Source organism: Malus sylvestris, chromosome 15 (genome assembly GCF_916048215.2).
Source record: "Malus sylvestris chromosome 15, drMalSylv7.2, whole genome shotgun sequence".
Lineage (NCBI taxonomy): Eukaryota > Viridiplantae > Streptophyta > Magnoliopsida > Rosales > Rosaceae > Malus > Malus sylvestris.
Genome location: NC_062274.1, coordinates 49,343,589 through 49,357,679, shown reverse-complemented (window position 1 = coordinate 49,357,679; position 14,091 = coordinate 49,343,589). Strand labels below are relative to the sequence as shown.

Sequence of the window (14,091 nt, the reverse complement as noted above, 5' to 3'; positions counted from 1 at the left end):
GTGTTGTCTTCAACTAAGCAAGAACTTAGGCCACACTTCAGGAGAGACCAAATTTTTAAATCAAATTTTGTAAACTAAATGATGTGGATGTTGATGATTAAATTCTTACTTAAGTGTTGATTAATGTATTTATTTCATATTGGTGACATATAATTTGGTTTAAAAATTTGGCCTTCCTAGCATTATCATTATGAAATTAATATCTAACCTACCAAATTAAGGAATTGTTATTGGCACTCTAAAAATCTCATTTTGCACTCCAAATTTTCTTAAGGGGTTTTTGAACTTTAATCCTTCAAGAATATTAAAATTTAATAAAAACCTGGTGTTAGATTGGATTTTGATTTTAGTCCCTTAATATATACTTAATTCAAATTAATATTATATTTTTGTTTTAATATTTAATAGATATCTTATTTAATGTTATTACATTAAATTTTAAATTTATTATTATACACATTTTAATTCATTAATTTTATTTAACTTCTTCTAATTAGTGTACCTAAACGTCCGTATCATAATATATTTTACTAATTTAGTGTACTGAAATGTCTATACCTAAATATATTGTAGTGAATTAGTGGCACATAAGAAAATATGCAAAAACATAAGTGTACCGAAAATTCCGTACCTAACTATATGATACTAAACTAGTGTACCTAAATATCCGTACCTAAACATATTATACTAACCCAATGTACCAAAATGTTCGTATCTAAATATATTGTAATGAATTAGTCACATAAGAAAATATGCAAAAACATAAGTGTACCGAAAAATTTCTACGAAAATATTTTCTTATATAAGATACTCACCATAATGAGAATTAAAATTTATAATATTTTCATAAAATGTAATTTATGAACACCATAAAATTATAAATAAAAAAAGAAAGACATTGAATACATATGCTAGCATTAAATAGAGTCTAGGGACTAAAATCAATTTTTAATCTTGTATAAGAAATTTTTATAAACTTCATCTTATTTAGGGATTAAAATTTAATTTTATATTTTCTTAATAATTATAAAAAATTAAGAGTATAGAATGAAAATTTTTAAGTGCTAACCGTTCTCCCAAATTATACAACAGATATGGAAGCTCAAACTAGCCTTAATAAACTTAGCTAATTATTTACTTGTTAATTTTGTGCACCACCTAATTAGGGTTGAATATTAATTCGTTGCATGGAAATGGCTATCAATTTACAATTGTGTGGTGTGTGTGTGTGTGTGTGTGTGAGAGAGAGAGAGAGAGAGAGTTGGAAAAACTTCAAGAAATTAAAACAGCGGTAGGAAGAGAAGGATGCTTGGGAAGGGAAATTTTGTATTAAATTACTGCAGCTGATAGACGTGAACATTTATTACCTTCACAACCACCACCTTGCCATTCCTATTAAATCATCACTGCATGCTCCTCCTGCAAATACAGCAACTACATTTCTTCTCTCTCTCTATCTCTCTCTCTGTCCGCTTCGTTACCATCTCAAAACATCAATATTCAGCATTGATGGCTAGGCACCTTCCAAGTAGCAGTATTAGGTTGTTCTCTGTGGTTATTTTGGTGATGGTGGTACTGGAAGCTGGAGAAGTTTGGTGCCAAGACGTGAACTCATCATCACCGTCAGCCAGTGGCGGTGGGAGGAGATTGTTGTCAGAAACGGTGCCTGCCATGTTTATATTTGGAGACTCTCTAATTGACAATGGGAATAACAACGACCTTCCGTCATTTGCCAAGGCTAACTATTTCCCTTATGGCATTGATTTCAATGGCGGTCCTACTGGCCGTTTTTCCAATGGTTACACCATGGTTGATGAAATAGGTCTCTCACTCTTGCCTGCTGCTTTTATGTTTTTTTTTTTTTTTTTACCTTAAGGAAATTGGTCGTTGCATTTTTATTTTAATTTTTGGTTTTATGGGTACTCTATTTGCTTAATATAGAATAGATAAATTGGGTTGGTATATGATTTGATATTAATCTCTGAAATTTTTTAGTTAACCTACTTGTTAATTACACACAAATGAAGTCATGGAGATCCATGTTATTTGCTCATTTGACTAATAAAAGGGCACATTTACATTCCTCATTAGGGCACAAAAACCAGGCAATACTTCCATAAAATAAAAAAAAAGGTCACCCAGTGCACAATACTTCCATAAAATGACGGAAAAAAAACTTAAACATTCTTGTCATTTATCTCTCTCTCTCTCTCTCTCTCTCTCTCTTTTAAATTAATTTGATCTTCCTGCAGCTGAACTGCTAGGACTTCCCTTAATTCCTGCTCACTCTGAAGCTTCTGGTGATCAAATGCGCCATGGAGTCAATTATGCATCTGCAGCTGCTGGAATCCTTGATGACACTGGCAGAAACTTTGTAATTAATTAACCACTTCATGCTTCAGAATTTAATTAACTAACTAACTGAATATATTTATCTTAAACTTTGCATGGATTTGGCAGAACCATAGCTTTGCATGTTTGATCTGAAATTTTTTCAGTTGAATTATTTGTCACAATTGTTTTCTGCAGGTGGGAAGAATACCTTTTAGTGAACAAATAAGGAACTTTCAGAATACACTTGATCAGATAACAGACAATCTTGGTGCTGATGATGCTGCTCGATCGATTGCCAAGTGCATCTACTTCGTTGGAATGGGCAGCAATGACTACCTAAACAATTACCTTATGCCCAACTATCCAACTAGGAATCAGTACAATGCCCAACAATATGCTGATCTCTTGGCTCAAGAATATACACAGCAGCTCACTGTAAGAACTTCACCTCCTTAACTAGACGCTCCATATGTTTAGATCGTATAATTATCTTACATTGCGTATTTGAAGCGTTATTGCATCATATAATCGATGAAAGTTAGGGGCACTATGCGTACTGTAAATTGGTTTTGCGTTGGATGCTCTAACTTCAACGCTTGGGATGCTCTAATTTTAACAACGCATGCATAACTTCTCGTACAATTACCGAAGCATCCTATTAAAATATGTGACATGTTCCAGAGACTTTACAATCTTGGCGCCCGAAAATTTGTCATTGCTGGATTAGGGAGAATGGGTTGCATTCCAAGTATTTTGGCACAAAATCCAAGTGGAACCTGCTCGGATGAAGTGAATCGCCTTGTTCTACCTTTTAATACAAATGTGAAGACAATGATCAACAATCTTAATACCAACTTACCAGGCTCAAAGTTCATTTACGTAGACATTGCTCGTATGTTTGAAGACATGCTCCTCAATTCTAGATCCTATGGTATGCTTGCTACTGTATATTTAAGCTGAAGTCATTCCTGATTGAACTTTAATTATGCGTCTGTAGACACTAGCAATTTCAATATTTGTGCAATTCTGTTTGTAGGATTCAGCGTTGCAAATCGCGGATGCTGCGGTATTGGGCGTAACAGAGGCCAAGTTACATGTCTTCCTTTCCAAACACCATGCCCAAATCGAGACCAATATATCTTCTGGGATGCATTCCACCCGACATCAGCGGTGAACATCATAATTGGGAGGAAAGCTTTCAGCGGGGACCGTACCGAGGTTTATCCCATGAACGTACAGCAGCTTGCCACTCTTGACCTTGAAATGAACCAGTAGAAAGTGCGGTGGTTCAAATTTACCATTTGGCTTTATCTTTCTATTTTGTTTCTACTAATTTGTTCGAGTGCTGCAGAAAAATGTTACAAATCAAAGACTACTTGTACTTTATTGGTTTTGAACTTTAGATTGTTGTTTGGAATTGGCTAGTAGTAGTAGTAGATTATCCTTTTCTTCTCTCATTTATTATACATTTTATTCTTACGCTCCCAGTCCTAAGTCCGAATAAAAGTGGAGAGAGAAGATGTCAGGTAGTCGACAGACGGCACTTCATTTTCACGTCAAATCTTTATAATTTATTATACATTTATTCTTCTTTTTTGTTTTTCATTCTTTCGTTTTTGTTTCCTCTTTCTTGGAGAGTTGGTAGATTCATATCCCACCATGATCTTATGAGATCAATAAAATAGTAAACAAGCCCTATGGGAACCCTAACAAATATAATTTAGGGCTTTTGCAAAAATAACCTTCTCAAAATTATCTTCATAGTCAAAATCACTTAAAACACTGTTTTTAACACCGTTTTTAGTGGGAAAAAAATGAAAACTCTATCCAATTTATTGCACCCGAAAATAACAATTGACATGTGTTGTTTTTTTTTTTCTTTCGTTTGATTCGTATAGAGTTTCTCACTAATCTTAACAAAGATGGCTACACTAATTAAGTATTTAATTATCATAGCTACCTTAAGTTGAGCTGTGATTTGATTTGATTTGATTGAGCATGAAAAAAGTTAACCTTCTGGACTAGATTTTCTGAATTTATCCTTCACTTTTCATGCTACAAACCTTTGGAAAGATTCAAAAATCACCATGGCCTAGTTGTAATACTTAGGGCTGGTTTGGTATTGTTATGTTTTGAAAAAAAACTGCTTCTGCTGTGCTGTGAGAATAAGTGGTTGTGAAATAAATCTGTAGAGTGTTTGGTAAACCTTTTTTGTAAAAATGCTTTTAAAAAAAACAGTATTATAATGTTTGGTAAACTTTTATGTAAAACAGATGTGAAAAAAGCTGGTTTTTCAAAGCTAGGTTTTGCAGCTTCTTGTTTTTGGCTTTTTTTCACCCAAAACTGTTAAAAAAAGCTGAAGCTGAACGTTTACCAAACACAAAAAAACTCTCAGCTTTTTTTTATACCAATTTTTTTTCAGAATCACTTCAGTACCAAAGTAGGCCTTAATTCAAGGGAATCCTTCCTAGCTTGAAAAGATGCATGATTCAATTATATATTTCCACTAGTGGTGATATACCCACATGAATTAGTTTTATAGTGAAAAGCATCAAAGGTTAATTAGTTTTCTAGTGAAATTTCAACTTTCTTCACATCATATCTATCTTATTTTTATTTCGACAAAAAAGAAGCATCAAAGAAAGAGTAAATTGTAGCAATAGTCCTTTAACTTTAATTCAATTAGAGCAATGGTCTCTCACCTAAAAATCTATTATCATTGGTCCCTCAACTTATCAAAACATGTAGCTATGGTCCCTCAACTAAAAATTCATTACCATTGGTGCCTCAAGTTTAATCCAAGTGGAGAAATGGTCTCTCAGATTTAACCCAATTGGAGCAATGATCCCTTAATTTTAACCCAATTGTAGCAATAGTCCTTCCAACATAACTTATTTTGACAAAATTATGACAAAGTTGACAAAAAAGACCATATCTACATGTTTTGATGAGTTGAGGGATTACAATTGTAGCAATGGTCCTTCCAACATAACTTATTTTGACAAAATTCTAACAAAGTTAACAAAAAGGACCACAACTACACATTTTGATGAGTTAAGGGACCAATAGTAATGGATTTTTTGTTGAGGGACCATTGCTCCAATTTAATTAAAGTTGAGGAACCATTACTACAATTTACTCTGAATGAAATTGACAATTCATAAGAAATCAATCAGTGATGAGGTTGTTGCATGCAAGAAGTTCCAAAAGCTTTGTATTGTCTTGGCTTTCATTGCATAGCCCGTTGTTGAATGTTGATTGGGTAGCATATGATCATGTGTTGGAACCATTGTATGATGCCTTGCCCAGCATAATGTTTGCTGCCTCCGTTGGATAGAAGGCACCCAAAACAAGTGTACTATGTGCGATCCCTACAAGCTTGCTGAAGAGGTAGACAAGTTATCTGCCCTTTGTTCCTTCCTACTCCATAACACCCTTTGTCTATCACTTCAAACCCTGCACCATTGTTTAAAAATTGAAGCGGCGTAGATCAACATCAGAAATTTGACAAAATACGCTACTACTTATAAATGATGGTTTCATTACTAACCACACCGGAACTTTTGTGATATACTTTACCATGATGATTTTTAAATGAGAACGGTTTGGATGATTAAACCATGTTTCAAATTCGCCTCATTTATACAATAGACCCCACTTATTGGATAAGATTGTGTTGTTGGTAAAGACCTTAATCATCTTTTGACAAACGACGCAATCTCATATGTGATATGTTATTTCTAAGGGCTGATAACCCTACATAATACATATTCATCCTTTGATCACAAGCAATGACATATCAAGTGGTATGAGGCTACAGTTGTACGTAAAATGGAACCCGAGAGAAAGATTTTGTACGAGTATTGTGCCTCCATAATCCATATATGCATCAACAAATGAAATGCCCTTTCTCCCTACTCCTCCATGATAGCAAGCAAATAGATTTTTCTTCCTTTTTTTGAGACAAATAGACTTCGCGACAAAGATGTGTTGCCATTTAAATTGTGAGATTTCTCAATATTTAGAGACAATATACTATCATGGTCATGGACAGAACATTCAAGCTAAACACAGTCAAAACTAGAATTACAAAATGTTTATTACTCAACTCTATGTTCCTCAACATGCATCAACGAACTTTACGAACTTTTTCTTCCTGTCCTAGCCCAAGTGATTTTTGCGCATTTGCAATACCTTCAGGATCTGCAATACAAGAAACCAAATTAACCAGATTATAATGTCAAAGGTTTATCATATGTCCAAGTTTTCAATTAACTGGCTTCTAAGTAAAGGGATCATGCGTAATGTGTACACACATATCCACAAAAATTTTGACTATTGACTTTGGTTCTGAATTATCCAGGCCAATCGTGAGCAGGAAAGCTTCCCCTCAGATATTGGAATGTAAATGAACCATGGCGAACTAAAATCTCTCTCAATGTAGTAGAATAAGATATAAACAGTTATCACGCTTCTAGTACTCGTAGTATATAAGCATAGCTATAGCATTGCCACTTCATTCACAGAAACCTCGGGGTTGAGGGCGGGATCCCAGATTTTGTTATTTATGCTTAATATTTCATCAACTCGGTGTCGGTACCCACAAAGTGTAAGCAGATATACGTACCAAAGAACTGTGTGAAAATACGAGTGAAGAAGTTCAAGTTGCGGGAGACATTGTATGCCATGGCGGGAGGAAGAGGTTTCACGACAGTATCAATGCTGAACACCCGTTGAAGGAACTGCAAAACGAATTTGTCAGGCATAAAATTATCAAAGAATAAATTTTAGATGTAGATGCTAGACACAAAAATGAAATGGAACATGGAAATTATATGCCAAATAGATAATCATAGAGAACCAAGCAAATAATGATGTAAAAGCAAATAATCTACAAAACATAACTGAACGAAAGCAACTAGATAGTCACTTCAACATGAAGACCATAGTTAGCTTGGACTGTCTTCTAAATTACTGAAACGAGCCAGAAACACTAGTAAAGTCATCTTCTTATTTTCTTTGTCCCTTAGCTTCAGGAAAGGGGGTTTTAATCGGGGACTCTAGTACAGAGTTGGAGAGGCATGCCAGTAGACCAGTACCTAGGTGGTTCCAACAAGTCCAAGTTTTACCATCCTACTTGCATACTATTGCCATGTCTTGCTTCCAGATTTAGTAACTAAATGAAACTAAAGAACACGAATCGGTCAAGAAAGAACTCAAATGCTTCTGAAACAGTAGCAGAAGGGGTTTACTGAAATCTGGTTTTGGCAGGCCATGCCCCAGTTCTCCGTGCATACCACCAACAGAGTTATTAAGTATGCACGGGAACATGAGGGGCCATGTGAATACATGTAAATAAAGTACATCAAACAGCCAATATGAGATATATGTATAACAGTATGACTTATGAGCTATAAGCTACATCGTTAATCTACCCAAGATGCGCCACTCGTAACTCATTTCTTGTAACCCCTTTTGCTCAAGCATTTGAGGCGTACAACTACAAAATTTGTCAAGAACTTTGCAAGCAAATGGCTGTGATTCTCACAAAATCTCATGCGTAAAGCAACTACTGACAACCAAATTTAGATAGAAAATTAATCAAAACACAGTAATCACGCACAACCCAGAAAAGTAGAAAACCCAAAATCTTCAGAATTATATTAGGCTAAGGCAAGAAACTAAACTGATATTAGCAATTAACTGCAGGATAACCAAACAAATTGCCAATTTGATATTTAAATAAACACATTTTTATGTGCCAAATTTGATAATTCCAAAAAATAAACAAAAACAACCAAATTAAATGATACTCTTGAGTCTGAGAGCGCAACAGCAAGAACTGATGAAATTGCGAACTGGGTAAACTTAAAAGGACCTGAAAGTTGCGCTGGAAGCTGTAGCGGAGCTCAGGATCGATCTCCGTGAGAGAATCTTGATCGTCTTGGTCCTGAGAGCGCTTGGTTTTCTTGCGAGGGACGTGCATGGTTGGAGTCGAACCTGGCTGACTCGTCACCTTAAGCTTCCCTTCTGGGAATTCATCCTCCGCCTCTTCTTCCACCCTCCACGGAGCTGAAGACATCAACTGCTTCTTCGACTTCGACATGTTCGACGGTCGCTGTACTTTCCTGGCGAACAGCCTGAGGATGAGGAGAAGGAGCGTGTTATAGATAGGGGTCGTGTTTGGATGTGGGTGCAGTTGTGCTCTGTTCGCCCATCAGGAATACATTAGGTCATCTCGAACCGAATGCCGATCAGAGACTCGTTTTAGCCTTATGGCCGTCTAATAAATTAATATTTTAATGAAAAGTGCAGAGTCATATTCCTTACCATCTCCAACCAAGAGTCAAAGGGCTATATGGCTCGTTTTAGCCTTGTCACAAAAAATCGTCTTTAATCGAGGACCAAATGGCTATAGTATGAAATGTGAATAATTGAAATAAAATGAAGTAAGATAATATGGAATAGTGAAAAATATGTGAGAAATGGTGTAGGAAAAAATTAGAAATTAAAAAAAAAAAAAGTTGTTGGGCATAAAAACAAGGGAACTTTAACAAAAAAACTCTCGGTACTGTTCACTTTAACAAAAAACCACATTTTTACTCTATAAAGTCAATCCTGATACTATTCACTTACAACACCTTTTTGTTCTTTTCGTTAAAAATCAAAGTTTTCAAACCATTTTCATTAGTTTTCCTTAAAAACAAAAAGTGGGTTGGGACCATATAAAAAACTAAGCTCTAAACCCTAAAGTGGCCTGGGCAATGGAAAAGAACAAAAAAAAAAAAAAAGTGAAATTTGGCTAGCTAGCGGGTTGGCTGGCTGAAAGTGGCCAGCTGCTTCGCCCTTTGGCCCTTTCAGATTATGTGGGCCCCATGAGCCTTCTGGCCTAACTCTTGATTGGAGACGGTTTTCGAGCGTTTTTCAACCCTTCGGACTCTTCGGTTAGAGATGGCTTTATTCTCAACTCTATCGAGACGGCTTATTAACAATAATAGAGACAGGGTTTTAGCCAAAATCATTTGATAAAGGGTTGGCCCCTTTTCTAATTTTATGTCAAAAGTTGGGCAACTCTAAGTTAGGTTAGGTTACGTTCACACTGATGTAGTTTTCGTTTCAAATAGAATATAACCAAGTGACTAATAGTATACATAGACTCGTGAAAGTTCTTCTTCTTTTTTCATAAAATTAATAGGGAGTCTTAAAAGCCTTGAAGAGTGTAAAAATGTCTACATTAGAACATATCTCTTGGAATACTAGTTTAAAGAGCTAAACCCATAAAAATCTTCTCCAAGAAACTAACTTAAAGGATTTTCAAACTTAACAAAATGAGTAGTGACTCATTATACTTGATTAATTTTATGCTATATAGTAGTTTGGTAAGAGAGAGATAAATATATAATATATAATGGCAATGACGTGTACTTTAACATGGCATCAGAGTTTTTCTAGATCGTTAACTAGATATATTATGTGTGAGAAGTGTGGGTGTAAATATTAAGGGTCAAGTAACTAGTCATTTCCCATGCATCCTAAATTAGGAGAGTGGGGCTTAAATAAAGCAACATGAATCAACCACTACTAAGGAACATGAAGTGAGATAATGAGACTTGGAGCCAAGCCTTTTTTGCCTATAAAAAGTTTAGGATCCCACCAGAACAAGAGGAGGAGAAAAGGAAGTATGCGATCGTTCTAAATTTTATAAGCATCCTGAACAAAGACTGACTTGAGTGCTGGAGTGTTTTCTTGCAAATCTCCCTTGTGATACCCCGTCCTTAATATTTACGTATTTGTATTATTAAATGCGTGAATTTACCAAATTGCCTCTTGTAGCATGAATGTTGACTTTTGTTGACCATCTCGTCGTGACGCATATGACTAATTTTCTTAATTTATTCTTTTTGTACTTGACGCCACAAACGTTTGGACGCTAGTGAATTCGAATTTGGAACTAGAATGAAGTTTTTACGTTTTTCAAAACGTTTGGAAGATATTTCACATTTCATCTTTAGTAGTCTTATTTTGTAAGCCACTGGAACCCACTCTTTGTCCTTTGTCCTTCGGCCCTATCCCTTCCCGTGTGAACCTCCCTATTTTTCTTTTTTCTATCAATTCACTCCATTTCTAAACTTTCATCTCTATCTTTCTCTGAAACTGCCCTCCCCAAGGGCGCGCACACACACACACACAAATAACACAACACAATAACAACGACAAGAAAGGCACCACACCCCCTTCTAGGTGAACCCACGAACCCAGAACAAGGATGAAACCCCCTAAACCCCTCTTTTCCTCTCGGCATCATCACTGTTCACCGAGTTTCTCCAGTGAATTCTTGCCTTCTTCGGCAAAGGTAAGCCTCATCCAAAACTTGTAGATCATGTCTTAGTGTATGTTTGGGAGTAGTTTAGAGAAGTTTTGGTAATGTTTAGACGCAGGAAACCCTCGGGGAAACCTTCCCCAGTTTTCCAGTGAGACAGCCCACTTTCAAGCCATTTTTTGGCCAAACTATGACTATTTAGCCATTGAAAAGGTACCATTCTCTTCGTCCCGTCGAGATGTATGACTTTTGTTTTTGAATCACTCTATTTAGTTGAGTATTGAAGAAGTTATATCCATTTGAACTTTCTACAGTTTCTGGCGACCTCTAACACTTTGCAGGCTTTTTGAATTCCAAACAGGTTTAATCCTGTTCTACACTTCTCTAGCTTCGTTTTAATATATTATGGATCGAATTTTGTTATGAAACGACGAAGTTACGAAGCTTTGAATTTTGCCCAAACTTCTTGCCAAAAATTTCAGTTTCTAGTTAGCTCTGGTGGCTCGGGTCGGCTCAGCTCGGCTTGGTTGAGTCAACCGTTGACCATCAATGTTGACTTTTGGTTGACTTTTTTCGGGTTTTGGCCGGGACCCCTCTTAGACTAATTTCGACGTCCTGATTCCAAATCCATGCTCCGTTTTCCCAAATTCAATCATTTTAGTAGATTTTTACTAAGTAGTCCTTTTATATGGTTAGATGCGTTTGTTAGTGGCAACCCTGGCTTCTCTAGTTTGAACGGCTCTTCGGTGACAGAGTATTGGTGAGTGGACCTCTTTCAAAATGTATGTTTTTTATTACTAGAAATGCATACATGAAAAGCATGATTTTATGACTACATTTTATGAAAACTTATTGAGTTATCGGATTTACGCTTTTATGCAATATCATGCTTTATCAAATTTACGTTTACTGAAATATTTATGAACATGGATTTAGGATATGATGTTTGAGCTATTGAGCTCCAATGATATATATTTTGGAAAGATTATGTTCATGATTTTATGCGCTTACTTAGTGGATATTCATACAATGTGACTTCGGGCATGCGATGTAGTGCCTTTGAGCAGGTGATGTAGGTGCCTTCGAGCAGGCGATGTATGTGCCTTCGGGCGGGCAATGGATGTGCCTTCTGGCAATTATGATATCACTACTTAGCACACTTTTTATGATATATGTTTTACGAAGGTTTTATGGCATGCTAGGGTTTTCGGAAAACCTATTACTTATTATGCTATATGGGTTTTCTAAAACTGGGGGCTAGTACGTTTGAAGAGAAAGTGATTTAGTATTACTTATATATAAACTTGGTACACTCATGTTTTATTTTTGCACCCCCTTAGGACCTAGGAACAAGGCATACGATCTGAGCTATGAGGCATTCACATATCAATGAATTTGTGTCCACTTGTCTGCGTAGGACATCTCTTGTAATCGCACTTTCTAATATCCCTTCTACTTGTATTTCGACTTAGTAGTATGCTCTGAACATGTTCATGCATTATCACTTTTTCAATGTTGGCAGTTGAATATTCTCCTTTGGTTTAGTGACCTGTACCTTATTACTATTATTTTGTTAAATTTTGCATTTTGATATTATTTTGCGTGGTTACGCACAAAAATTATATGCATGTTTTACATGTTCTCAGCATATGCATTAAATGATATGGTTTGCGTCACCCTCAGGTATCGACCAGCACATGGCCATTATGTTGTCCTTCGGACACCGGGATCGGGGTGTGTCACCTTTCCTCCCTCATTGATGGCAATCGAAGATGATGTCTTAAGCTTCTTAATATGTTCAAGATTACTCGTTGGTGGAAAATTGAAATACCCGAAATTTTCCACTCCAACAAGAAGTGAGTGAGTGAACCCTAAGTACAAACCCTATACTCGAACCCCAAGTAGCTATGACAAGTTCTAGCAAGTGGCTCTACAAGTCTCCAAGGATAGGAGTTTGGAGACTTTACAACCACTTGAGTTGTCAGAACTTGTCGTAGCTGCCCTTGACCGAAAAGCTTAGGTCATCTCCAACTGAAGGGTCTAGAGGGCCAGAAGGTCGAAAATAGCCTGAAAACCTTCTCCAACCGAGGGTTAGGCCAGAGGGCTGTGAAATCTGAGAGGGTCCCACAGAATCGGAGAGGGCTAGAGGGCTGGCCAGAAAAATCATCTTTCTTGTTGGTTATAACCGACAGGAATGCTTAAACTAAAATTTGAATCCAACGGCTAGCTGGCGCTAGTTACCGTTGGAATTTTTTTTTTAAAGGTTTTTTGGGCCGTTTTTTTTTAATTCTTAAAAATTCTATTTTTTTTTCCTATAAATACCTAAACCATTCATTCACCATTCCTTTAAATTTAATTTGTAGTTTAAATTGTAGTTGTAGTTTTTAAATATAAGTTGTAGTTTTTAAATTTAAGTTGTTGTTGTTTTTAAATTTAAATAATAAATTATGTTTGGCCCTATGGCCCTCGGTTGGAAACGATTTTTTGTGATAGGGCTAAAACGAGCCATCTGGCCCTTTGGCCCTCGGTTGGAGACGGAGGCAAATATGGCCATGTACTGTTCATTAAAATATTAATATCTTTGAGGATCTTGAAGGGCTAAAGGACTAAAACGAGCCATCTGGCCAACCATCGGTTGGAGTAAAGATGGCCAGAGGGCCGAAAATAGCTTGAAAACTATCTCCAACCAAGGGCTAGGACAGAGGGCTCTGGAATCTGGGAGGGCCCCACGGAATCGGAAAAGGCTGGAGGGCTGGCCATTTTTTTTTAATGTTTTGTTATTTCTGTCGGTTATAGCCGACAGAAATAATATATACTATATTATTAGTGTCAGTTATAACCGACACTAATAGCAATGTTAATATAATAGCAGTTTTAACCGACACTAATTTGAATTCCAACGGCTAGCCAGTCACTAGCCGTTGTATTCAATTTTTTTTTTGTTTTTATGAATTTAAACCCTTTTTTTTCTATAACTTCCTATAACTTTTTTTCTATAACTTATATTTTACAAATTTTGGTTCATATTTTTTTTTGTACAACTTCTATTTTACAAAATTTGTTTCATATTTTTTTTAAATTCCATTTTTTTTCCTATAACTTCTATTTCACAAAATTTGTTTCATATTTTTTTAAATTCTATTTTTTTTCCTATAACTTCCTAAACCATTATACAACATTAAATTAAATTAAGTAACATGAAACAACATTAAAGAATATGAAACAACATTAAATAACATTAACCAACATAAAAATTATACAACATGAAACTTAAACAACATTTTTAAAAACATTTAAAAACATAAAACGTAATGCTTACTCCATGCTTCTTTGGGCCCAAAGATGTGCAACAAGATCTTGTTGTAGGTACTTGTTTGTGGCACGAGAACGTATCATTCTATAGCGCCTCATGTACTCATCTATAGAGATACTACCAG

The 14,091-nt window shown here is 35.8% G+C and overlaps 2 protein-coding genes across 2 annotated transcripts; one reads left to right on the top strand and one right to left on the bottom strand.

Annotated features, from left to right (window-relative positions):
• The first annotated feature begins 1,423 nt into the window (after positions 1-1,423).
• Positions 1,424-3,791, top strand: LOC126601988 (GDSL esterase/lipase At1g71691-like). Its single transcript, XM_050268756.1, has 5 exons — positions 1,424-1,822; positions 2,253-2,374; positions 2,530-2,769; positions 3,016-3,265; positions 3,371-3,791. The coding sequence occupies exons 1-5, from the start codon at positions 1,510-1,512 to the stop codon at positions 3,607-3,609; spliced, it is 1,164 nt and encodes a 387-aa protein (XP_050124713.1). The 5' UTR covers positions 1,424-1,509; the 3' UTR covers positions 3,610-3,791.
• A 2,516-nt stretch (positions 3,792-6,307) lies between these two features.
• LOC126605843 (uncharacterized) lies at positions 6,308-8,569 on the bottom strand. The gene is made up of 3 exons (XM_050273297.1): positions 8,213-8,569; positions 6,962-7,076; positions 6,308-6,537 (listed from the first exon to the last, which is right to left on the bottom strand). The coding sequence occupies exons 1-3, from the start codon at positions 8,438-8,440 to the stop codon at positions 6,464-6,466; spliced, it is 417 nt and encodes a 138-aa protein (XP_050129254.1). The 5' UTR covers positions 8,441-8,569; the 3' UTR covers positions 6,308-6,463.
• Positions 8,570-14,091: the final 5,522 nt, after the last annotated feature.

Coding starts and splice junctions, on each gene's coding strand:
- LOC126601988 (XM_050268756.1), top strand. CDS start 1,510: ATGGCTAGGCACCTTCCAAGTAGCAGTATTAGGTTGTTCTCTGTGGTT. Junction 2,770..3,015: donor AATATACACAGCAGCTCACT/GTAAGAACTTCA, acceptor GACATGTTCCAG/AGACTTTACAATCTTGGCGC. Junction 3,266..3,370: donor CCTCAATTCTAGATCCTATG/GTATGCTTGCTA, acceptor TTCTGTTTGTAG/GATTCAGCGTTGCAAATCGC.
- LOC126605843 (XM_050273297.1), bottom strand. CDS start 8,440: ATGTCGAAGTCGAAGAAGCAGTTGATGTCTTCAGCTCCGTGGAGGGTG. Junction 7,077..8,212: donor GCTTCCAGCGCAACTTTCAG/GTCCTTTTAAGT, acceptor TTCGTTTTGCAG/TTCCTTCAACGGGTGTTCAG. Junction 6,538..6,961: donor TATTTTCACACAGTTCTTTG/GTACGTATATCT, acceptor CTTGTATTGCAG/ATCCTGAAGGTATTGCAAAT.